Below are 26895 nucleotides of genomic sequence, written 5' to 3'. Positions count from 1 at the left end.
GGGGGTGGGGGGTGGGGGGTGGGGCTCTGGAGTCTCTGCAGCTGTTGGCAGCAGGGGGCGCTGCAATCACAACAGTGAGAGGCTGGGTGGCTCCGGAACAGAGTTCACACACGCTCAATCCACCCCCTCTCCCAGCTCAAACTCCTCTACCTTAAACTTCTGCGTGAAGCCCGTTCTCTGCAGCAGATGTGGGGAGCAAGGCGCTGCCTCCCAGCCTCCACTAACCGGCTTCTGGGGAGCGTGCAGAGGGAGCAGCAGCAGGTGGGCTTGGTTCATGCCTTCCTCTCCGGTCTGTGTGCCCAAACACAACTCCCTCCCCTCACTGAGATCCAGGCTCCCTCCCTTAGCACCTCCCCAACCTGTTCCATCTCCCTGGCCCGAAGTCTTTCAGCTACAGTTCCTACCATGCCTGGGAATTTCTCACCCACTTTGCCACTGCTGCCATGCCTGCCCAGAATAACCTGGAGTTCCCAGAGTGAGCGGGGTGTCCCTGAGATTGCTGTCCCTGATGGCTGTAGCGCCTGCAGGTAGGCAGGCAGGGTTGTCTCTGACCCAGGCTGCTGAGGCAGCTACCAGGGCCGCAGAGGAGGAGGCCAGCCGGAGGAGGCACATGGCAGGCGAGTACGCAGCCAGCCTGCATCACCAACTCAAGCTCCTTCACCGAGACCTCCTCCAGAGGCAGGAACAGTGGGCCTTTTTCTGCTCAGCGCTGATGGAGGCTCAGCAGCTGCTGAAAGCACGGACGGGCTCCAGGTCAGATAAGCCCTCTCCGGCTGGGCAGAACTCAGAAGGGTGTGGACCTGGCCAACCTGGGTCAGACAGGGAGACATGAAATGGGGAGGAGTGAGTGTGGCTGCATGAGGTCCCAGAACTGGCCAAAACGTCATTTTCCCACCCCTGATTGCTCCTGTGCTGCCCCTGCAGGGCAGTTCCCCAGCTGGACACTGTGCTGGGCCACCTGTCCCAGGTCGTGCTGCAGGAGGACCACCGCCTGAGGGCCTGGGGCATTCTGGGCACTGGCACTGGCACTGGGGTGGAGCTACTGCGGCCAGGTGAGCTCTGCTTGGGCCTCAGCCAGGGCCTCCCAGAAAACCTGACCCTGAATCAAGGTGACCAGCCCCGTAGAAACTCCAGTTCCACCCCCAGACACCCAGCAGGGGAGGAGAGGTAGAAGAGGTCAAAACAGAGCGGACACCCCAAGGTTGGGAGGGGCTTCCCATGCAGTGCCTGCCCAAAAGAAGAAGGAGCCTCGAATGTGGGAAGAACCAAGGAGGAAACAAAGCCATGGCAAGTCATAGCTTTACAGATCTGGTGGCACTTCCTGAAAATAAAAGCCTGGCAGATGAAGGCAAATGGCCAAGTTTGGGAAATGATGAACCTGCCCTGGGGACTTGCAGGCCTGCTGAGTCCTGGGAGTCCTATAGCCCCCATAGGCTGTCACCACCATTTCCCAAGGCTCTTCCAGTCTCTGCTGGCCTGCACAATGATACCACAATGACACGTAGAATCCTGCCCTGGACTCAGCAAAGATGAGACCCCTGCCCCTCAGGGGCACAATGTCTGTGGGGACTAGGGAGGAGCTGGTTCTCACCAGCTCCTTCCAGTCACCAGCCAAGGGAGTCCCTGCATGTTCCCTTCCCCCCACCCCCCTGGCCCTCAGCCCAGAGCTGAGCAGGCAATGCTTGCTTTCCTGCAGCCCCAGCAGGCCCTCCTGGTGCTGATGACATCAGTGTGAATTCCGTCACCAAGTTGATGGTCCCTGGCCCCAACTGCTTGATGCTTCCAGCCAGGGGCCACGCAGGCTCCATACCCTCTGGCTACTTCATCCACCCTGACACTGGGCGGGTGCTGCCCGAGGCTGGACACCTGGGATATGATCTGCTGCGAGCTACCCTGGTGCCCACTACAGACTCCAATGCTGGTGAGCCCCTGGCCCACTAACTATCCCCAACTCAGCTCTGGGCTTCAGATATGAGGCTGGGCTTGCTGGGACTCTCAGGAATGAGCTCCCAGGGAAGACAGCACAGGAAGCAGGGCTCTCTCCTTGGACAGTGGGGCTTGGTGACCAGCAGAGTAGTAAATACTTCCTTCCCCTCTTCACCTTGACATTCTTGCTGAATGCAGAGGATGCCATGAGCTGCACAGTAAAATGAGGCAGGTTGGCCGGGCGCGGTGGCTCAAGCCTGTAATCCCAGTACTTTGGGAGGCCGAGACGGGCGGATCACAAGGTCAGGAGACTAGACCATCCTGGGCTAATCCGGTGAAACCGTCTCTACTAAAAATATAAAATAACTAAAGCCGGGCGAGGTGGCGGTGTGCTTGTAGTCCAGCTACTCAGGAGGTGAGGCAGGAGAAATGGCGTAAACCCGGGAGGCGGAGCTTGCAGTGAGCAGATCCGGCCACGCACTCCAGCCTGGGCGACAGAGCGAGAAATCCGTCTCAAAAAAAAAAAAAAAAAAAAAAAAAAATGAGGCAGGTCCCAAGGCCCCTCTGTCCCTGCTCTGCAGGGCTAAGGAGGGAGGCTGGTGCATTAAAGGGTACCAACAGCTGCCTGTATCCCTGTATCCCTCTCCAGGTGGCGTCCGAACATCAGAAGCTGCCATCCTGCCCTATGTGCCCTACCCAACCAGTCCCACCACAGGTTCCCCTCCAGCCACGCACCTGCCCATCCTGCAGCCAAGAAGGACGTGCCAGCTGGGGGCTCTCATGACAGATCCCATCACAGGCATTGAGGTGCCTGTGCTGGCTGTGACTCTGCACCCCCAAATGAGGCAGTGGCTCACTCTTTGGGGGACATACTGCAATCCTCTCACCAAGACCTTGGCCCCTCTGGAGATGGGGGGCCCCATGGAGGATCCAGTCACAGGAGGCATCTCACCCATCCTGGGAGTCGGGTTGGATGAAAACACAGGTCTCCCGGCAGCCCTTGGCAATATCCTCCCTTGCCTTCCTCCATGCCTGGCCTGGCCTCCCAGTCCCCTTCCTCTCAGCCCCCTACACGCTCCATGTTCTGGTCTGAGCCGCAAACTCCACCCACCACCCTCTTTCCACCCTTCATCCTCACTCTGCCTCTTACCCCCAACCTTCCCTCTCCCCTTCCCCATCTCTACTCCAGTGCCCCTGGAGAGCGGAAGAGATGCAAGGTAGTTCCATAAAGTTAATGGACACTTTTCAACCAAAAAGGACCATTCCTCCACCTGTCACCACCTGCAGCCCCTGCCCTCTTCCTCACCCCCTCCTCCTTCCCTCCCACAGCTCACCTCCACCCTTGTGCCCTAATTCCCCTTATGCCACACCTGCCTACATCCCTGCTGTGTCCCTCTCCTACCTTGCCCTCTTGGTGTCTTGCTTCCAGGTCAGCTGCTTGTACTGGGAGGGCTGCGAGATGCTTCGGGGAACCTCATGCTGCCTGGTGACAGCTTTGTGGAGCCACTGAGCGGGAAGCCAGTCCAGCTCCAGGGGGCTTCCCGACGAGAGGGCCAGACATTGCCCCATATGGGAGGGTCACAGGCCGTGCTGCACACCAATGTGCTGGTGGCCCAGAGACAAGTGATTGCAGTGCTCCAGCAGTGCCAGGGGAGTCCAGAGTCAGATATACAGAGGCCTCTGGAGGCTGCCATCAAGGACATGAGACAGGCACTGGCCTTGAGTCTGCACCACATCCTGCAGCAGGCTCGGAGGCTGGAGAGGCAGCTGGCAGCAGCAGATGACACTGAAGCCAGTGGTGGCAGGATAGGTATGGACAAATCTGGGCCAGAGGCTCTCAGGCCTCAATATCTCAGGCCCAGAATTACCTGGTGCTTCGATGCTCCTCGGCTCATAAGCTCAGGGACAGGGCTGCAGCCCCACTGGCCATGCACATGCATGACCAGGGGAAGAGAGAAGGAACTCCATGACTTCATGCCCTGACTCCATGAGTGCTTGACTGCATCCCTGTCTTAATTTCTTGCCAATGCCATTGAGTTTATGTTATAGAGCATACATTCTCTTGTTACCTCACGGTTCATGAAACACCACCAACAGGTGCTATGACACCCATTTTAGAGTGGGGAACCTGATGTTCAGAGAGTTAAATGAGTTGCCCAACCGGGGTCCTCTAGCTAATTAGCTGCAAAGCCCCGCCAAAAGCCTGAATCTCCTGAGTCCTCAATCCCTTCTCACCTTCATTCTGCAGCAATCTTTCACTTCCCACGAATAAACGCAAGAAAGGAGCCCATCCCACAACTCCACCTCCCCCACAGCCCTGGTACAAGGAAAGGCAAGGAGAAGTAGGAGTGGCATCTTCCTGGAGTTTATCTCACTCTTTCTAGAAATTGCCCTCTTCCCACAAACAACAACAACAACAACAACAACAAAAGAACCAGGTCAGAATTGACTTGAGTTTGAAGACCTGCCCCACAATTTATTAACTCTTTCACCTTGGGCAAGTTATTAATACTAACCCCTCCCTGCCACTGTTTTACCATCTTTTAAAAGGAAGAGTAAAATTGTGCATAGTGGCTGGGCACAGTGGCTCACGCCTGTAATCCCAGCACTTTGGGAGGTTGAGGCAGGTGGATTGCTTGAAGTCAGGAGTTCAAGACCAGCCTGATCAATATGGTGAAACCCTGTCTCTACTAAAAATACAAAAAATAGCTAGGCATGGTGGTGGGAGCCTGTAATCCCAGCTACTTGGGAGGCTGAAGCAGGAGAATCACTTGAATCCAGGAGGTGGAGGTTGCAATGAGCTGAGATCACATCATTGTACTCCAGCCTGGGTGACAGGCTTTATAGCTTAGGTTGCAGGACTGAGTGAAATACAGCTTCTCCGGAGTTCTGAGTTCAGATTCTGATGAATGGCAGGTGCTCAAGAACACAAGCCCCCTTCTTTTAGAAGTTGTTCTCAGCTTCTCAAAAGGTCTGATGCCACTCAATTCCCACTTGCTTCTTCCAAAACAGGCCATTAAGGCATTGTCCTTTCTTCCCTTCTGAATTCAGAATGCTAAGTTGGGCCCAAAGGAAACAAATGCAGTCTTTGCAGGGAAGCCTCTCTGGTCAAGGACATAGCACTTTGAACTTGGAAAGACTTCAGAGTGGTGCTTGACCCTCAACTCCTCTTTACTCACCCTCCCCCTGGTGTTAGGAATGATGCGCTATCCCGGGACAGAGCTGTGGGTCCCAGCCCTGTATGGAACGGAGATCCCAGATCCTGAGGGCTCGGGGCTCATGGTGCCTATCCTGGGCATGGAGCATGATGAGAATTCTGGTGATGACATACCCCTGCAGGCTCAATGGAAGATGCTGATGGAAAAGATAGGAGAGAATTTGGGACCTCTGAGAGTTCAGGAATGTGACTTAGGTCTGGGAGACAAAACCCTGTAAAGCTCAGGAGGAATACCCATGGGCCAAGGAAAGGCATCATTCTGAGCTTCTGCTAGGGCTGCTGTGACCCAAAATTAAAGGTGCCCAGAGATTCCAAAACCCCAGGACCATAAATCATGTATGCCTCCCCTAGAAAATTGGGTCCTTTCAAAGACCAGCACTTCAGAAACTCACCACCCACCCCCACACCAGGGCTGTGGCCACCAGGAGCCCTATAACCCAGCTTAGAGCCCCTTGAAGGGTAAAAGGAGGTCAGGGGCTCTTCTTGCTGCCTTTTTGCCATGCATCTTTCTTCCTATGACTGCCCCTTCCTTCCTTCCCCATCTCTGGTTTCTAAAGCCAGTGGTGGGCTTGGCATCCCACAGGTCTAATCCCAATCTCGATTGGGGCTCAGGCCATAGACCCCTGGACTGGGAAGCCTGGTCCCATCATTGGAGCTCAAACGGATCCCTCTGCCAGAGTGGTGGTGCCCATTGTCCAGGTGCTGGAGGCCTTACCTCGGGGAGTGAGAGACCCTGGTCTGGTACGTAGGGGGGTTTATTGCATTCATTTATTCATTCATTCGTTCACTCAGCAACTACATATTGAGAGCTGTGTTCCAGGCAACATGTTAGGCATTGAGATACAAGGACAACTAGATAGGGCTCCCAGGAAACTGGCTGGCCATGCGTCCCAAACACAGTGGGTGGTTTACGAGGGTGTTAAGAAAGCTCAGGGGAGGGCATCTCAACACACAGAGGAGAGCTCAAGGCTTCCCAAATGAGGTAATGCAGGCAGCAGAGAGACGGCAGAGAAAGTCACTCCAGCCTCAGGGAAAGCAAATGCAAAGGCAGCAAGTATGAGAAATGTGTCTTCTATCATGAAAGCCACGGGGAGCTGCTGAAGGGTTCCCAGACATGGGATATAGTCAAATATAAATGCAAGACTTTAAATATTGGAAAATATGGAACAATACAAAATGTAAGTTACTCATGCATTTTTAAAGTATGTCAATGAAGAAGCAAAAACTTTCCTGCCCATTCCTCTCCCTCCATCCACAGTCAACACCCCCATGGCATCCCCATCTAGGCACTCCTTACCTCTCCCCCAATCTCTCCCAACAAACCCAGCCACTTCACAAGTTGGCACACCTCCTCCCATTTATTTTTATGTTTATGTATGTGTATGTACAGTCAGCATTCTAGAAAGCTCTCCCTGGCAGCTGTGCAGAGGATGCATGGGACTGGGGCCAGACTAGCTCAGGAAGCCCCGTCAGGAGGTTATTGCAGTAATTCAGCCTTTGGCAGATCTCCACCAAAATGAAAATGATTTAGGGCCCCCCATACATTCTCAGTCTAGTTACATTTCAGAAATTGTGATAAAAGGTATGCGATAAATAAAAGGTTCTTGTTAGAAGCCAAGAAATTTCAATTCTAGCCCTGACACCACTGTTTCACAGGTCAGTATGTCTTCATGATATGGGGGGGTTAGAACAATTTCCTGCCGCCATGTGCCTGTCTCCTCTGGACTTCCCAAGAGAAGGGTGGCGGCAGGAGGCACGGGGAACTCTGGAGCAGATGTCACCAGGAGGGAGGGAGGAATCAGGGAGCTTGAAGAAAATGTATGGTTATTTTTCTAGCTACAACCATGTTGTTGGGAGGCAGAGGTGGGAGGATCACCTGAGGTCAAGAGGTCAAGACCAGCCAGACCAACATGGTGAAACCCCATCTCTACGAAAATATTAGCCTGGTGTGGTGGCAGGCACATTTAATCCCAGCTATTCAGGAGGCTGAGTCAGGAGAATTGCTTGAACCCGGGAGGCAGAGGTTGCAGTGAGCCGAGATTGCACCATTGCCCTCCAGCCTCGGCGACAATGCGAGACTCCGTCTCAAAAAAAATAAAAATAAAAATAAAAGTAAAACCAAGTTGATGGCCTCACCAAGTTTAGTCATGGATACCCGAGGTCGGGGAGGGCCATTACCCTGTGAAGCTTTGGGGATCCACAGCCAGACCACATAGGACCATGAACAGAAAAAGCCAGTAAGCCCTAAACAGGCTGGATATTGTAGCTGGACGTCCTGGAGCAGGAGTTGAGAGCCGGGGAGCAGTATTGGTGCCACCAGGAACAGGAGGAGGAGCGGTTACTGGAACACCTGGGGCACCTGAGCCAGGAGCTCCACTTCACGGCAGGAAATGGCGCCGAGCAGCAGGTGAGGCCCAGAGGTACCACCTCATGGTCCCCACCCATCTGCCAAGATGGCACATTTTCTTTTTGAAAGTTTGGAGTCCTTTTCTCCCCCAACCATGGGAATGAAACCCATCTCAGAGAAGACACAGTCCCAAGATTCCCCAGCCCCAGGCCCAAGATTCCAGTCACCCCTAAGTATCGAAGCATGATGGACGGAGGTAGGGGAGGAGGAGCCAACAGGAGCCCCACCCAGAGCTCCTGCCTTCCCCTCTGAGGCCCATTCCTTTGTCCCTTCTGTCCTACCTAGCTGGGGGCTGCAGAGGAGGCCTGCCGGGCCCTTGAGTCCCGCTGCCTGCAGGAGACGGAGAGAAGAGCCAGGGCTCTGAGCACACACAGCAGCCCAGAGCGGGGCCTGCTCTCTCAAGGTGGGAAAGCATCTCCTAGGCTCAGATCCCCACAGCAGAAATCTCTGGGGAGTGCATCACCACAGATCGCTGCCCGGTGGGGAGCCCCTCCTGCCCTCTGAATGTGCTCGGCTCTCCTGAGCTACGTCAGGCCCTGGCTCTTACCTGGCAGGTTCCCCTGACTCCGATAATCTATTGTCTTTTCTTCTCCTCCCTACCCCTGGTGGTGGTCGCTGCCATGTGGCACTTTTCTCTGCCATTTGCAGCAGACAGAGAAGAGTGGGAACAGGAGGCACAGGCGGTGCTGGGTGTGCGGAAGTTCCTGCAGAGTTTAACGCAGGTAGCAGAAAAGCTTAGGCAAGCTGCTCGCCGGCTGCAGGGCCAGGAGGAGGAGACGCGGCTGCAGCAAAGCAGGAATCAGAGCCCACAGGTCTGGAACCGCCCCAGGAAGGTGAGGCTCTGAGGCTAACAAGGCAACCCGCATGTGATGAGTACATCCTCCCTTGTCATCAGATGTGGCTCTTCGGGGCAATGTAATATACAGGGGTAGGTGGGCTCAAGGAACCATGGATATGCCAGAAGGGGAGCGTGAAGAAAGCGAAAGAAGGCTCATCTTAACTTGACCATTACCTTCCCTGTGTTCTAGGTGGTTCAGCGTCTCTCTGATGAGTTTCAGGGGGTGGTGAGGGAGAGACAGAACTTCCTGGCTAGGGCCCTGGGTCAGCTGCAGTACCGACGGAAGTGGAGCCACCTCCAGCTCTTGCACACCCAGGTACTGATTCCTGGACTGGACTTGGCTGAGGAGATCTGTATTTCTGTCTTTGATAGGGGGCCTCAGAAAGAGACTCCCAAGGCAACCACGTGGGACAGGTAAGGACCAAGCACGGAACTCAGTGCTGACTATTTCATCCTAGATGATTGCCTCAGGAACCCCTGTGTGTTTGGAGAATTACCCTGGAGATATATTCTATGGAACAGTCACCACTTCTCTCAGGGACCAGGCCACTGCCTGCCCCCTGTTGATCCCATTCCTGAAGCAGCTCACTGCAGCGCTAATAGGAGCTCCAGGGCTGGAGGATCAGAGGCTAGAAAGAGGTCAGGCTTGTCCCTGTTCCAGCGTTGCCTTCTGCTGCCAGTCCTGGCCATGTTTTGATAGGTCTTAATGCTACACTTAGAATTCCCATCACCATAGGTGTGTATCCCCAGTAGGTTCTTTAGGAAGAACATTAGAGGAACCCAATGCATTAGTTATTGATTGCCCTGTAAGAAATGACCCCAAAATCTGATGGCTTAAAATGACATTTATTTTCTCACAGTGTCTTTGGGCCAAGAATCTGGGTGCAGCTTACCTGGGTGCCTCTGGCCCAGGGTCTCCACAAGCTACAATCAAGGTGTGGGCCAGGATTGCAGTCATCTCAAGGCTTGACTGCTGGAGGATTCACTTCCAAGCTCACTCTTATGACTTTTGGCAGACCTCAAGTCCTTGCAGGCTGTTGGCTAGAGACAACAATTCCTGCCACAAGGACTTCGTGGGCAGCTCACAACATGGCAGTCTGCTTCTCTCAGAGCAAGCAGGCCAGGGAGTGAGAGAGGGCGAGCAAAGTGGAAGCCAACGTCTTTTATTGAGACAAAGTCTGTCTCTGTCACCCAGGCTGGAGTGTAGTGGCACAATCTCCACTCACTGCAACCTCTGCCTCCTGGGTTCAAGTGATTCTCCTGCCTCAGCCTCCCAATTAGCTGAGATTACAGGTGTGCACCACCACGCCCAACTAATTTTTTTGTATTTTTAATAGAGCAGGGTTTTGCCATGTTGGTCAGGCTGGTCTTGAACTCCTGACCTCAAGTAATCCACCCACCTCAGCCTCCCAAAGTGCTGAGATTACAGGCGTGAGCCACCGTGCCCAGCCCCACAGTCTTTTTGTCTCTTAATCTCAGAAATAACAACCCATCACTTTTGCTATGTTCTATTCATTTGGATGAACCACTAGATCCAATCCACATGCAAGGGGAGGGAATTACTCAAGGGCATGGATACACATTAGGGGGTCACTGGGGCCATCTTAGAGGCTGCCTGTCATACCCGATGCTACAGCTGGCTCCTTTTGGCTTTGGCCACAACCCTAGGCCCTTGTCCAAATAACTATTTTATTCCCCTCTGTTCGGATATGATAAAGCTGATGTCATCTGGACTTCACCATTCTTCTCCATCCTGAAGAAAGCAGACATCTGGTCCCAAGCCCACAAGGAAAAAGCTGAACTGCAAGAACAAGTATATCACAAACCAGGTAACTTCCTTTTCCCCTGTAGCTCCTGTTTGGGATTTTCACAGGAGGCACTGAAGGTATATGATGGGGTAACCCCCGGGATCTAGGAATGTTAGAATCCTGCCTTGCCAAACATCTCTTTCTCTCTACCCGCACACTAAAGTTCCCCAAGTGATTTTCCCAAATAAGGAATAACAAATAGGAATTAAAGTACCCTTATGACTATAACTGGGCACATTTCCAAAAGGGGATTTCCAAAGGCTTCCTGCCTTCCCCACCAAACACTGAATCTAAATCTTGGGACTTCACCTTCTATCAGCCAGCCACATGTTAGAAGGAGCTAATGTAAAGGTGTGAGGCAGGAAAGGGAAAAAACAAAAAGGGAGAAAAACAGAGGAAATGAACGAAGAGAAGACCTTGTTCCCCAAAGGGACCCCAAATCACTTTACCAATACCACTCCTTGGAATTGGAAGTCAAGAGAGAACATGGCTTGCCTAACCTGAAGAGCCAGGTCTGCTTCAACTCACACACCTCCCAAGTGGAAGTAACAGAAAATGAATGTGTGCCTTTCAGTAGACCACAATGCAGGCTCCAGGTAAGCACAGCACCATGAACACCCCTGAATTTGAGCAGGGAAGCACAAACTGTGGCCCACAGGCCAACTCCAACCTGCTACCTGTTTTTGCATGGTCCACAAGCTAAGAAAGATTTTACATATTAAAATGGTTAGAGAAAAAATGACAAAAGAAGAATAAAATTTTTATGGAGTGCTTTATAATATGCCACATACTATTCTAACTCTTTAGATGTATTAACTCATTTACTTTTTACAACAAGCCAGTAAAGTAGGAACTATTACTTATCATAGATGAGGGAACTGAAGCTCCTGGATAGGTCAAGAAAGTATTCAAAGATCATATTGCTAGTGAGTAGTTCAGCTGGAATCCAATCCCAAAGAGTCTTTCCCCAGACCTTGCGCTCTTCACTTGCTTCCTCATATGAAAACTTGTTCAACACTATAAAGGCAGTGCCAAAAGAAGACGCAGGTAACACATTTTGGTGAGTTCTCGGGAGGGCAGAGCACTTGCTTTTCTGGACCAGAGAAGCAAGAGAAGGCTTTGTAGGAGAATGAGGCCACACTTCTACCATGAGGATAGGGAACACTAACTTTGAACCCTAATTTTGGGTCTTGGCTAACAAAGCCTAAAATACTTGCTATCTGGCCCTTTCCAGAAAAAAGTTTACTGACTCCAGAACTTGACCAATCTCATTATTAATTCCTCCTTTCTTTGGATGAAACTAGGAAGGGAATGGCAGAGAGATGGGCTCTCCTTTAAGGGTTCCCAGCCCCACTTCAACCTTCTTTGTCTTGCCATTATACAGGCCTTATAATTTTGAGAGTAATTTTATATACATTATCTTGGTTATATATTCTAGTTCTAGAAGATAGTAGAAGACTATTAATTACTTTTTAATAGATGAGAACTGATGCTCAAAGAAGTTTAGTGACTTTCTTGGGGTCTTACAGAACCTGGGCCAGAACACAGGTCTTCTGACTGCTACTTCAGCAGTCTTCCCTAAACTTTGCTACCAATCTATTCTTTACTGTTCTCTCAAGAACAATAAAAAGACAATAGAAATTTTAAATACTCAAGGCCCATTACAGACAATACTGTAGGGAAGTAAGAATCTTAAATATAGTTAACATTTGCTGGATGTTTACTATGTACTAGCACTGTTCTGAGTACGTTACATTTAATGCTCCAAGCAACTCAAGGATATAGAAGAAGAAAATCTGTTGCCATCTTCTGTAGACCCTCATTCTGTCCTTGCCCCTCTGTTCCTATTGACTGAAACTCAATCTTTTTTTCCATAAAGATGGACAGAAGAGCCTGTAGCATGACGCATATATAGCACAGGAGGATGGATGGATGGGTGGATGGATGATAGATGGTTGCAATAAACCTTTTCCTAAATTGAGTTGTGTTGTTAACATATCGTTATTGTACAGAAAAGTTAGTGAAATTATTACTGGTTTCTCCTGATCTCTGTAGACCCAAAGAGCTCTTTGCAGGATCTTCCAAAACCTCAGACAGTGCAGAAGGAAGAGTTGATAACTGTGCAACCTATTGACCTTTCTGGGAGTTTGTGGTTTACCAGTATGGCCTCTCCATTCTGCACCTCCTTATCCCCCAGCTTCACGTAAGTCTTGTTTCTGGCCTTTCTGTGGAACAGTTACTCATGGAGCCTAGAAGGTCAGGGTAGCCAGGAAGAAGGCTTTGAGATGGCAGATATTCCCTAGGATTAAGCACCTGGAACAGCAAACTTTCTAGTATCTCCTTTAAGGGGATTGATGGGAGTTATTTTACCAAACTAAAGTCTAATCTCTCGAATGATATTAACCACAGGTAGAATGAATTAGTCACTTTCTACATGCCAGAAAGTATTCTAATAATTTCCATTAATTAACTCACATAATCCTCAAAAAAACCCTATGACACAGATACTATTATTTTTCTATTTTAAAATTGAGCAGAGGAGATGGGGTGGTTAAATAAACTTACCCAAGATCACACAGCCAAAAAGGCAGAGCCAAGGTTAAAATCCAGGCATTATGGCTCAAGAGCCCTCTAGTCTAGTCAACCTCTATTTAGAAAAGTAGTAAATTGATTGTCATATTTAGCATAAATATTAAATATGCAGTTAAATACTCTTTCCATTTTCCTGTATACTAAGCCTACTTACCCTGTTGCAATTTAAATTAATGCCCCAATGCATTTACTTCTCATCAATTTGGCTGATGTTACATAGCTGAGATGCATGAGAATTTTTTAGCAAAAGGATAGCTTTGGTTTTGTTTTTTATTCTTTTCAGGCTCCAGAAATCACCCTGAAGGTTGCTTCTCATCTTCCTGCCATGGAAGCCCAAGGCAGTGCCTTCCAAGGTGCCTTCTTCTATCAGGTGCTGCAAATTCATTCCCAGATGAGGGTTATAAAATTCTAGGGTCCAGTACAGATAAATGAAAGCAAAAAGAACAAATTTTATAATTTATTTTCTAAAATCCTGACATATTTTATTCCCTCCTGGAAATAAGTAATTTAGCTAAGGCATAATAAATGTCACAGTGTAAGAGCTTTCTCTAATCAGTAAAATGAATATGTTCTGGCTTGTGCCCAGAGAAGCATAATAGCTTGGTACCCATTAATAGATCTCTGTCATTATCAAAGCCAGAGGTTCCAGGCTGGTATTTCCTGTAAGAGTCATGGTTCCAGCTTCAGGAATTCCTGCACAATCAGCATCTTTCTACAGAAAAGGATCTAAATTGTTCCTGTCCTGGCAGTTCTTCAGATATGTAGATTGGAAGTGCCTTGCTGGTATCTGCCTTAAACACTGATGACAGTCTATTGCTAAACAATTCTGAGAGGCGAAACTGTTCATCGATACTGGAGGATTAGAAAAAGGTTTATATTTGACTAGTAGGTTGTTGGGGGATTTAATAAAACCAGAAAATACTCACATATGGCACTCTCTACACATTATTTCACTTGATCCTCAAACAACTCAATGCAATAGATGAGAATTTAATCCCATTTTACGGATGGGTAAACAAACTCAGGTTGTGGTGCAAGTGCCGTGTGCCAGGAACTCAGCCGGGTGCCTTGCAGGCATGGTCTCATTTATAACTCACAACACTATGGGGTACTTTTGTTATCTTTGTTTTAGAAATTAGGAAATTGAGGTTCAGAGAGGCCAAGGAACTTCCCCAAGATCACAGAGTTAGCAAGAGTTAAGACTCAAGCCGAGGTGTGTTTGACACCAAAAACTCATTCTTATAACCATGAGTCTATGCGGCTGCCACTCACAGCTGAGTCAAAGGAAGATTGTCTGATTCCAAACTACCTAAAAGATTTTTCATGCCAACCAACTGTCCCTTAAGAGAATGAACAGGAGAGTTATTTCAAATCAATAGGCAAGAGAGGTGATTTGAAAACTTGATTACAATAAAGGCATGGAAGATGAAGAAAGTCTTGAGAGCCCTTTAAGGCAGTGATTCTCAAACTACAGTCCTTAGACCTCCTGTACCAACCACTTGGGAAACCTGGGGAAAATGGAAGTACATAGACCCCACAGAACCAGGAATTTGTGGATGGGTCTCGAGAACAGAATCACCCTCTTGTGATTCTTATTACACACAAGTTTAAAAAATCACTGCTTAAGGAAACAGTGATTGGAGGATATTGATAAAAACAGATACACAAGCAACTCTGAATTTCTAAGTTTGTTTTCTATAAGATGGAGACAGTAGGAAAAATTGGGAGACAGTAGAGCAAATGACTTATTCAGAGAGTTGAACTCAAACAATTTTTCCCTGGTCATCTGAATCTTCCCTTCAGTAAATTTCCATTAGGGCCAGAGAGTCTTGTTTTAGACCATGTGCCATAAACCTTGAGAAAGAAAGAAGCAGTGGGAATGTTCCCAGGGGCGGACATCTCAGTGTTTAGGTGTTTTCTCCTCTCAGAGTGCTGAAAACACACTGTTCATTGGGAGAGAGTGTTTGGCCTCTGTGGGAAGCTTTGTTCTGCTGCAGATCCGCTGCCTGGCCCACATCACTGCTGGGGAGCCCCACCAGGACTCCGACCCTGCCTTTCTGGGGTCATTTTACAAGGTATTTATAACATGTACAGGGCATTTTGCTTCTCTTTCTCTGTGACTCAGACCCCGTTCCCCAGGAGAATAAATGCTTTAGGCTTTGCAACATTTCAAATCTACTGGAGTCCCATTGTGGCCTTTGGTTCCTCCTGCCTGGCCAAGAAGAGGATTTTCCTAATCAGATTTCCCGTGGCAGCATATGACAAAATGCACGTACCACTGATTCACGGAAGTGGTTTTCCTATGAGCACAGCATCTCAGCTTTCTGTGGCTGTTTAACAGTTCACACGTAAACCGCACCAGAACTGCTAAAGACAATGATAACCCATGGTGAGGGCAAGTGAAGATGAGAACTCTCAAGCCCCATTTTTCTTTCAGCTGTTATTTTAAAGCTTTAATAGCAGTTGTCTAGAAGTCCTACTGATCTGTCTCCCTCGCCTTCTCTTCCCTTGACCAAGGGCCTGGAGGCCTATTTCAGGGAAGCATTCTCTATCACACTAAGAATGTCAGCAGTTTCCAGGGACAGAAAACTGGACCAAAGCATAAGTGCTATCCTGCTGGAAGAGCAGCCCATCTCTGACAGAGAAAGAGATCTTCTGTCTAAACTCATTGAAATGAAGCATGCATCTCCCTTGGAGCCAGAATCACTAGAAGAGGTAACTAACTTTATCACATGTATCACATGGCCTTGACTAAAACGGACCTCTTCACAGAGTAAATGCCTCAGTGTATTCAGATATTTCTGACCTCAAGCCACATGTGACAATATTTTTTGTTTTGAGACAGGGTCTCGCTCTGCTGCCCAGGCTGGAGTGCAGTGACGCCACTACCTACAGTTCACTGCAGCCTTGACCTTCTGAGCTTAAGCGATCCTCCCACTTCACCTTTCTGAACAGGTGCATGCCACCATCCCAGCAAATTTTCATATTTTTTTGTAGATACAGGGTTTTGTCAGGTTGCCCAGGCTGGTCTTGAACTCTTAGGCTCAAGCAATCCACCTGCCTCAGTGTTCCCAAAGTGCTGGGATTATAGGAGTGAGCCATGGCATCTGACCTCATGACAATATTTTTAAAATCCTATTCTACGGGGCAGACAGTAGTTACATGACTGAGTCATAAGGAGTACAAATGTGAGCTAACTTCATGTCTCTCTAACATATTATCAATAATTAAGCAGAATCCCATCTGTAAAACTGTGACTCATATTAAGTTTAGATGCCCAAGTGGCACCTTGTTTACCCAAACTTATGGTGTGCTGTTTTCTGTGCAAGCTTGATAATTATATTTTTAAGATCTTGTTAAAGCACTTTTGCCAGGTGCAGTGGTTCACACCTGTAATCCCTGCACTTTGGGAGGCTGAGGCAGAAAGATCGCTTGAGCCCAGGAGTTTGAGACCAGCCTGGGCAACACTGTGAGACCCCATCTCTACAAAAATAAAAATAAATTAGCTGGGCATGGTGGCACATACCTGTAGTCCCAGCTACTCAGGGGGTTGAGGCAGAAGGATCCCCTGAACACAGAAGTTTGAAGCTGAGGCTGAAGTAAGCTATGATCACACCATTGCACTCTAGCCTGGGCAACAGAGTGAGATCCTATCTCAAAAAATACAATAAAACACTTTTTTGAAAATATCTCAGATTTTAACTATTAAAATAAAATCATAAAATTTAAGTATATGATAAGAAAAGATCATCCTGCACTAAAGGTCAATTCATTCTTATGAACAAGAGCATATCATGTTTCAATATTTATATCAAACTACAATTTTCAAAGCCACTTTTATATATAGTGTCACTTGATCCACCCAGCAATCCTGCAGAGTAGGTAGTGTCTATGCTTTTAGCCACATTATTGAAAAAGAAGATAAGGAATTTGCTCAAAGTTATAAAGCTATTTGTAGTGGTGGATCTGAGACTAGATTCTAGACTTCCTGATTCCTGCTAACTGTCCCATACACATATCTCCATCATTGAATCTCTATTAGTTACTAAGACAGATTTATTTTGTGGGTTTGATAATGATGTTGGTCATCCAGACCACAGAATTCTGTTAGACCCCAATTTCCACAAATCACAGAGAACAGTCCATTTCCTATGCTCATCCATCAGCAGCATTTGACATATCTGACCACATTCTCCTCCTCGACATATTTTCTTCATTTGGCTCCCAAGACACTGGCCTCCTCTGGTTTTCCTCCTACTTCTCTGATTGTTCCTTCTCAGTCTTCTTTGCTAATCCCCCTCTTTTCTCTGGCCTCTTAATGTTGGAGGGCCAGGACTTAGTCCTGTCCCCTTCTCCAGTTTATATTTTCTGTCCTTGGAGGTCTCTTTTAGTCTTCTAGCTTTAAATCTCATCTATATGTCAATGACCCTCAAATTTCTATCTTCAGCCCCAATTCTCTAACTCATACCTCCAACTGTTTATTGGCCATCTCCACTTGACTGTCTCAAACTCAACATGTCCAAAACCCAATTTTTAATTTCTTTCCAAACCTGCTCCACCCAAAACCTTCCCCCATCTCAACTGATGGAAACTCTATTCTTCAGATTTTTCAGGCAAAAGCATCCTTGAAACTCATCTGTTACACACACCCACAACCAATCCATCAGGAAATCCTGTTGTTCTACCTTCAGAGCATATCCAGAATCCGACCACTGCTCATCAACTACAATACCACCCTTGTGCAAAGGCCACCATTGCCTCTTGCCCGGATTACTATAATACTTACTAATGGCTTCCTCGTGTCCACCCTTGTTTCTCTTCAGCTTACTCTCAACACAGCAAAGTGATCCTTTTAAAATGGAAATTGGATCTGCTCAAAATCTGCTGTATCTCCCCAATTCACTCAGAGCAAAAGCCAGATAATATTGACATGAGGCCTTATATCTCACTCTCTTACCTACTACCCTTTCCCTCATTCACTAAACTCCAACCACACTTTCCTCCTCACTGCTCAAGCACACTGGGGACACTGCTCCCAAGGGTTCCCTGTGCCTGGAATACTCTTTTCCCTAGGGCAGTGTTTCTCAACCAGGAGGAATTTTGGTCCCCCATGGGATATTTGGCAATACCTGGAGATGTTTTTGATTGTCGTGACTCAGGGGAGGGGGTTGCCACTGACAACTAGTGGGTAGAGGTCAGGGATGCTGCTAAACAGCCTACAATGCATGGGACAGCTCCCAGAGCTCATCCCAAAATAGTGCCAATCCTGGTCTACCCCTGACTCCCTTACCTCCTTCTCATCTTTGTTCAAATATCACCTTCTCAATAAGGCCTACCCTGACTATCCAATCTTAATTTGCAACTCTTTTCCCCCTACTCAGCAGCTTTCCCTGAATTTTTCCTATATCCTTTCCTAACACACTACATAATTTACTTGCACTTGTTATTACTTTCCCTCCTCAGCTAGAATGCAAGCTCCATGAGGGCAGAGATGTTTGTTTCATTTCCTGATGTAGGCCATGTGCCAGGCTCACAGTAGGCTTGAGATGTATTTACTGTGTTAATGAACAAGTAGATGTATATGGGCCCTGATGCAATATACCAAAACCACAATCTACCTGAGCTAACTATAAGACAGATAATAGCAAACATTTATTACATGCTTGCCATGTGCCACATGCCATGTTATGATTGAGAGTTTTACATACATGATCTCATTTAACCTTCTCATGCTCTTATAAGGTGGAAGCCACTCTTATTTCTAACTTATAGATGAGGAAACCAAGGCCTAGAAGTGTAAAACAAAACAAAACAAACCACCAAACTTGCCTAAGACATAGCAATAGTTGTGGAGCTGGAATGTTTGTCCTCTGGCAACCACCATCTATGAAGAGCTATTGCTTTAATTTAAAAGCAAAATTGTACATAGTACTCTCAGGTCCACATTCTGGCTAACAAGATCCAAGGGCACTTAAATGGTAATGAGAGTATTAACTCTGTCTTCCACATTCTCTACAGTATATTCAGAAAAACAAAGATCTTCTGCTCTTCACCAATATGGAACATTTCCTAAAAAGCATCCTCGCTGCAGAACAACAAATCCTAAGAAAACCAAGAAATCAATTTGGGAGTGAAGGTGAGATGCCCTTATGATCAATAGCATTAAGATAACAATTAGCTATATGCCAACTATTATTTATTATTGTGTTTGGGCCGTATTTATAATTGAACAGAATAAAAGGTTGGAAATTAGTGATGGTATGAACAAGTGACATCACTTCCCTTAAGAGCTTCCCCAATATGAACAGAGGGTGGATCTTATATTTCAGAAAGGATCTAAGAGAGCATAGATCATTGGTCATCAGGGAAATTTAAAACAGCATTGAGATACCACACACCAGAAAAATGAAAATAGTAAAAAAAAAAAAAAGATGTAGTTTAAAGCATAGTTTATCCCTTTCCCTTCAGGCAGGTAACATATTAATCCTAGAGAGAAGGAACTGAGGATCAGACTTGCCCCCATTCATCAAGCTGGAGGAGAACAAAAAGTATCCAGAACATGGGTCCACTGTCTTCTCATTCAGGGTTTCTTCCACTATACCACAACGATACCAACTGCTGTTTTACAAAAGCGTATTTTTAATCCTAAGAACTTAAAATGTGGTATCTTTAAAAATCAAATGTTTTGGTTCCAAATCATCACTAATATTTTGTAAGGTCAATGGATAATATTAGCAAACAGAGAACCCCAAAGTCTTCATCTTCCTCATGCACAGTGGGGACCTATCATGTCAAGATCAAGATCAGAAACTAGCAACCTAGAGAAATAACCAGGCACTGACTCCTCCTGGGCCCCAATCACTTTATTTAAAGTTACTGCCAGTGTCTGGGATGAAAAATTTTAAACCTTTATTAAAATAACAGCTTTAAAAGTGAACAGATAATAAATGTATAACTCAACAAGTTGTCCAATGTGAATACTCCCATATAACCAGCCCCAGATCAAGAAATAGAACACTACCGGTTCTCCAGAAGCAGCTTATGCCTCCTTCTAGTCACTTGGTCCAAGACAGAGTAACCACCATCCTGACTTCAAACACCATCAATAGTTTCTGCTTATTCATGAACTTCATATAAATGGAACCATAAGATATGAGTTACTTTATTGCTTATTTTGTTACACTTTCTGAGATTCATCCACATTGTGGGAGGTAGTGTAGTTTGTTCATTCTCTTTGCTGTAAACTATCCCATTGTGTGGATACATTACTACTTACTCATTCAACTGTTGATGCATATGTGGGTATTTTCCAGTTTCGGATTATTACAAACAGTCTTGCACACCTTCTGGTGATGATACATAACTATATTTATCCAGGTACATACTTAGGGCTAGAAATCCTGGGTCTTAGGACACGGATATGTTCAGTGTTAGCAGATACTACCAACTAGAGTTCCAAACTATTTACTGCTGCCAACAGTGAAGGGTTCTGGTTGCTTTCCGCTTCTATCAGCACTTAGTATTTTACATCTTTTTTACTGTTTTCATTTTTCTGGTGTGTGGTATCTCAATGTAGTTTTAAATTTCCCTGATGACCAATGAAACTGAGCATCTTTCATATTGATATACCATTTAGATACTGTCTCTTGTAAAGTGCCTAATCCAGTCTTTTGCCCATTTTCCATTAGATTGTGCCTATTTTTTTTTCTTTTTTGGTTCCTTCATATTTATTCATTTATAAAGAACCATATATTGATATTGACTATGTGCCAGCGACTACTGGTTTTTTTTCCACTGGAAATCAAGCTTTGTATTAACAATCAAAAAATCTGCTACCCCTCTGCTTGCTTCTCTTGGGGGAAGGGAGTGAGACAATGTACAAATAAACACACAGTGTGTCAGTTGTAGAATAAGTCCCATAAAGATGAAATGCAACAAGTTGAGAGAACAAAGAGTGATGGGGTGCAGTGCTGCCCTGTGGTATATAGTTATCAGCGAAGACCTCGTTGAGACTTGACAGCTTGCTGGAGAATGGGAGCCACTGGTTATAGCTAGGGGAAGAAGCATTTCACATGAGGCAATGGCTAAAATGAGGCCTTGAGGTAGAAAGATGAGGTCAGAGAAGGGCCTGGGACCAGGTAACTCAGGGTTCTTCGTACTCAGAACTTGTTTTATAAGGACGAAAATGTCAACATTAAACCTGTTTGTATGTTCAGCAGAGTTAATTGAACTCGTAGATTCTTAAAAGGATAACTCTTGCCTTTTTTTTTTTTTTTTTTTTTTTTGACGAGTTTTGCTCTGTGTTGCCCAGGGCTGGAGTGCAGTGGTGCTATCTCAACTCACTGCAACCTCCACCTCCCGGGTTCAAGCAATTCTCCTGCCTGAGCCTCCTGAGTAGATGCGATTACAGGCGCCTACCACCATGACAGGCTAATTCTTTTGTATTTGTAGTAGAGATGGGGTTTCACCGTATTGGCCAGGCTGGTCATGAACCCCTGACCTCAGGTGATCCACCTGTCTCAGCCTCCAAGTGCAGGGATTACAGGCATGAGCCACCGTGCCCGGCTAGCTGCCTCTTAAGCAATGAGTCCAGTATTACAAGTTTGGACCTAAAAAGATTAGAAAATATAAGTCCAGGCTAGGCATGGTGGCTCACACCTGTAATCCCAGCACCTCAGCAGGCTGAGGTGGGCGGATCACTTGAAGCCAGGAGTTCGAGACCAGCCTGGCCAACATGGTGAAACCCCGTCTCCACTAAAAAAAAAAAATCAAAAAATTAGGCAGGTGTGGTGGCACATGCCTGCAATCCAGGCTACTGGGGAGGCTAAGGCAGGAGAATCTCCTAAACCCGGGAGGAGGAGGCTGCTGTGAGCCGAGATCAGACCACTGCACCTCAGCCTGGGTGACAGAGCCAGACTCTGTCTCAAAAAAGAAAAGAAATTATAAGTCCTACAAGATGCATGCAGGCAGGCTCATTGTAGCAAATCATGGATTCCTGATCAGCATCTTATTTTTTTTATTTAGATAAGGATTTATTATTGTGTTAAATAATAACATAAGAAAATTTATTTAAAGTACTACATATATATGGTTAAAATAGAACTACATGACAATAGGAAATGAATGGATAAAACGAACAAATCTTATTTTAAAACACTGAAACAAATGAATAAAAATATCATATATCTTCTGGTCCAAAGGTAACTGGAAAACATAAAGAACAAAATTCCAAAAAAGGTAACAGGTAAAGTAGCCATAAGAGATCTGGGACAATAGACAGGATTAAATTATGTAGATATGCAAGGGAATCAACAGAAAAGAAATGTAAGCCTTTTTTGAAATTCAAACATAAAGAGTCCTTCTCTGAAAGTGCACAGAATATCTAATTTTGTCTTTCTGACAACTTCTTTAGAAACCCTATTAATGTTACTTTCAGAAATTCTATGCCGGACCGACCTTATACACAAACACAATTTTAAAATTCTTTCTAAAGTAAGAGGGAAAAGAGACAGAAACTATGGCATCACTTAATAAAGCACCAATATCAAAGTAAAAAATAAGTTGGGATATACCCAAAGGATTATAATAAAAAAAAAATATTGATGAATAAAGCAAATGTGGGCTTAAAATGCCAACTTATTTTCACTATTTTTTTTTTCTTGTTGATTTGTAGGAATTATTTATTCTGCAACTATTTCCCCATTTTGTGGACTGTCTTTTATAAAACAACCATATAATGTTTATCTTTTCCATTTTATTTTTAGATCTAGAAAGAAAATGGTAATCCCATTTCAGTCTGCATGATTAAAAGGTCTTAAATACATCAGTACAACATCTGATGAAGCTGATAAGAATTACTGGAAAATCTATAATATTCATGGTAAATCACATAAATAATGTGTATTTCAGTTTTAGGTATATATATAATAGGGGCTAATATTTGCCACAGAAGTTGAGGACCCCTGCTCACTGTGACTAAAATTTTCAGTGTGACTAGAAGATCATTAGATCACATATCTTATTAAAATAATTATTAAATATATTGACTAAAACTCTAAGAATGTAAAACTTGTATATGTCATTATTCAGTCAGGCTAAGGTTGTCTATTACTGAATCACAAAGTAGATGGATATATGTATACAACATCTGGTGATCTAGATATTTGGTGTACTTAAAATATAAGCCATATCACACAAAATTCATTTTGGAGGCCCTGGTTGAAACACCACAAAGAGATACGCAGTCATATGAAAGTGAAGTTTTGGAGCGCTGATCAGGAGAAGCATCACCATCACATGAATTGAGGTTAAAAACAATCCAAATGCACACTTCAACTCTAAAGCCTGCTCAGATTACAAAGCCAGTGCTTGAAATTCAAACTGCTTCTCACATGGATAATTACCTTATTGTGCCCTGTATTTATCTGTTCTCACGCTGCTCATAAAGACATGCTTGAGACTGGGTAATTTACAAAGGAAAGAGGTTTAATTGACTCACAGACCCACATGGCTGGGGACACCTCACAAGCATGGCTAAAGGCAAATGAGGAGCAAAGTCACATCTTACATGGCAGCAGGCAAGAGAGCCTGTGCAGGGGAACTCCCATTTATAAAACCATCAGATCTTGTGAGACTTATTCACCACCAAGAGAACAGTATGGGGGAAACCAGCCCCCATGATTCAATCACCTCCACTCGACCCCAAGGAAGGGTCTCTTAACACATAGGGATTATTACAATTCAAGGTGAGATTTGGGTGGGGACACAGCCAAACCATATCATGCACCAAGAGAAGTACCAGAGTAGATACATACACACACACACACACACACAAAATAAAACATTTGTTAACAAGTATCCTAAGCAATGCAAGGAAGATAGACTATTAAAGAATTAAAACTTTCTTTTTAAAAACTTGATTTGGGTAGATAATGAATGATAACTAATTTATGAATTCAGTGTCCATCTGGTATTCAACATTTTTAGCTCTATAGGTCTTTTGTCGTAATCAAGAGGCGTCCATACATGGCTGAGGATTTAGCTATCAATCCAACTGATGAAAATACTAATGGTAGATAACTTTCAAGAAAATAAAATAAAAACACTGAAATAACATGAAAAGAAGATTTACAATTAAGTTAAACAAGGATTTTTAAATCAAGCCACCAGGAACATCTGCTCAGAATCAACTCACTATATCTAACTCCTCTATTTTGAGTTTTTTTGTTGTTAGAATTGGCTACTTAGTCATCTTAATTCAGTTTACATAGTTAGATTAGTCATCAGGTAAGTACCAAATTTGACGGCCTTAAAAATACCTCACTAGTTACCATTTTGATTGAAATCGTGCTTTCATGGCACAGATACTAATAAAATGGTAAAATAGTCATTGCCCATAAGAGTGGCTATAAGGGAGCTGTCCTCCCATTTATTCCATTAACAGGGAATTCTTAAACAGAGCACACCCTCAAACCAATGCATAACTTTATAAGATTAAAGACTCTAGTATTTTGAGAAGAAGGCAAGTCTTAGTTTGATTTGATTAATATTGGGTATGTGTCTTCAAGAACTTTATTTAGCTACCCACATAAATTATGGAATGTATTTCCCAGAAAGCAGAGTGAAGATTAATTAAGCCTGACACACAAAATTGTTTAGGATAGTTAAGCCAAGAGTCCAGGGCCTCTGGGAGAGGTGGCAAAGAAAAAGTAGTACAGAACTTAAAGACCTTTTTTCTATATTCCTCCTTCTTGGCTGATCAAGGAATCTACCAGGACATGATCCTATTAATTTCCTGGCTGACTTCTTGGGCCCTCCATCTTATTTCCATTAATACACTAACAGCTGCAGGCTTTCAGTAAGCACATGCTTTTTAATGGAAATGCCACAGATTACAAGACAGGGATCATGTTCTCCTTACTGCTGCATTATGTGTTTTCATTGCTGAATCAAATCAATAGCAAGTTCTTTTTAAAACTGACATTCTAGTTATCTTTAAGGAACAAGCTTGTGTACACACACATACAGCCCACTGACTAGAAAACAGATAAGAAAACCTCAATAAATGTAGAAGCCATATTTACCAACTATTATCAAAAAAGACCCTTATCCAAAAATATATTCAATTGTCTTAAGATTTATTATTTCAAAAGTGATACATAGAATTCTATCTTTGAGGAAGATGGAACAGGCATTTTTTCTCTACTCCTCCCACTAAGAACAACTAAAATCCCTGAGCAATACACATAAAAGAAAGAAGATTCTGAAAGGTGTAGAGAAGAAAGCAGACTGGCTAGGGAACCTCAGATTCCAAGGGAGGATATGGAGGTGAGTTCTACAGATTTTCTTTCCCCATAGTATATTCCAGACTTGGAAATAAAGAAGCCAGCAACCCATAAACACCAATGGTAACACACCAAAAGAGACCACAAAAGCCTGCTCTTTAGCCAAACGACCAGGATAGGGACAGCGCAGCAAAAAAGAAAACTTTAACAATAAATCCTATACACTAGCAAAAACAGCAAGAAAAAACTGGCCCCACCCACACCAGCATAAGTTGAATGGGGAGTCTAGAGCTCCATCTTTGCCAGGATGGATCAAGTCATCCCAACCTCCTGCTGGGTTGATATGAGAGAAGACTGAGCAGAGAGCTGGGAATTTTCATCACCACAGGGGAGATCCAAACCCTCTTCCACTTCATGGTATCAGTAGAAACCACATAGAAAGTCTGGACATCCCCACACCTGGCAGTAATAACCTCTCCCCTCCCCGCTGCTGCCACCACCACCACCTCCGTGCTGTAGTGGAATCAGAGGAGGACAAGTAGAGAGTTAGGACTTGTGCTATTGTCCATTGATAATGAGGCCACCCTGGCCACAGTGTTAGCGGAAGCCACATAAGGAGCTAGAACTCCCATACCGGTCCAGCAGTAATGAGAGACCCTTTCTTAGGTATTAATGGAGGCCAAGAGGGAAACCCGGACTTTTGCTTCCACTAGGAAGTAGCAAAGCATCACTCCCTTCTCTCCCCCACTGGAATAGGGTCAAAGGAAACCAGTTGAAACAAAGTTTAAATAAAATCCCAAGTCTCATAATACCAAAAGTGTCCAGATTTGGATCAAAAATCACTCATACTAAAAACCAGAAAGATAAGCAAAGAGTGGGGAGAAAACCTAATCAACAGATTAAAACACCAATATGACAAAGATGTTAGAATTATGACAAAGATTTTAAAGAAGCATCAGAAAAGTGCTTCAACAAGCGATTATGAACATGCTTGAAACAAATGAAATAAATCTCAGCAGCAAATGGTAAAGTCACAGCAAAAAAATAGAAGACAGAACTAAATGAAAGTTTTAGAAATGAAAATGTAAAACTAACTCAACAGTAAAATGGAAGGGATAGAGGAAAACCATCAATGTTTTTAGACAGAACAAAATTATTTTATCTGAATAAAAGAGAAAAAAGACTGAGGAAATGAACGAATAGAGCACCAGGGGCACATGGTACTATAGCAAAAGATGGAGCATTCAAGTAATCAGAGACTCAGAAAGAGGAAAGAAAGGGGCAGACTGAAAAAAATAATACTCAGAGAATGGCTGAAAACTTTCCAAATTTGGAAAGAGACATAACCCTACAGATTTAAAAAGCTGAATGAATCCCAAACAGGAAAACCCAAAGATATTCACACCACCATATCACAATTAAATTTCCAAAACAAAAGCAGGAAAAAAATCTTGAAAGCAGCCAGAGAAAATGACACTCTACCACCAGAGGAAAACAACTGGAATGACAGCAAGCTTCTCACCAGAAACCAGGAAGCCAGGAAGAAGCGGCACAATATTTTTCTAATGCTGAATGAAAAGAGCTGTAAACCCAAAATTCTTTTTTTTTTTTTAATTATACTTTAAGTTCTAGGGTACATGTGCACAACGTGCAGGTTTGTTACATATGTATACATGTGCCATGTTGGTGTGCTGCACCCATTAACTCGTCATTTACATTAGGTATATCTCCTAATGCTATCCCTTCCCCTCCCCCCACAATAGGACCTGGTGTGTGATGATCCCCTTCCTGTGTCCAAGTGATCTCATTGTTCAATTCCCACC

The 26895-nt window shown here is 45.0% G+C and overlaps 2 protein-coding genes across 4 annotated transcripts in view; one reads left to right on the top strand and one right to left on the bottom strand.

The window, feature by feature from the left end:
* Window positions 1–1870, top strand: part of LOC108536351 (uncharacterized) — an 8461-nt gene extending 6591 nt beyond the window's left edge. The window contains exons 7-9 of the mRNA XM_017883004.1: window positions 136–261; window positions 925–1052; window positions 1697–1870. Of these exons, the coding sequence (XP_017738493.1) occupies window positions 136–261; window positions 925–1052; window positions 1697–1721 (279 nt within the window). The 3' untranslated portion in view covers window positions 1722–1870. The remainder of the gene's footprint in view (window positions 1–135; window positions 262–924; window positions 1053–1696) is intronic.
* A 7401-nt stretch (window positions 1871–9271) lies between these two features.
* Window positions 9272–26895, bottom strand: part of BTG4 (BTG anti-proliferation factor 4) — a 61459-nt gene continuing 43835 nt past the window's right edge. Inside the window, exons 7-8 of one of the 3 annotated variants that reach the window (XM_017883278.1) lie at window positions 15065–15155; window positions 13021–13196 (exon numbers count right to left, since the gene is read on the bottom strand). In XM_017883278.1, coding sequence (XP_017738767.1) covers window positions 15131–15155 — 25 coding nt within the window. In that variant the 3' untranslated portion in view covers window positions 13021–13196; window positions 15065–15130. Of the gene's footprint in view, window positions 9430–13020; window positions 13197–15064; window positions 15156–26895 lie in introns of those variants that run through there. The other 2 variants (XM_017883279.1, XM_017883280.1) reach the window with 2 other exon arrangements.

Source organism: Rhinopithecus bieti, unplaced genomic scaffold (assembly GCF_001698545.2).
Source record: "Rhinopithecus bieti isolate Rb0 unplaced genomic scaffold, ASM169854v2 scaffold_11964, whole genome shotgun sequence".
NCBI classification, from domain to species: domain Eukaryota; kingdom Metazoa; phylum Chordata; class Mammalia; order Primates; family Cercopithecidae; genus Rhinopithecus; species Rhinopithecus bieti.
This window is presented reverse-complemented; position numbering and strand designations above follow the sequence as displayed.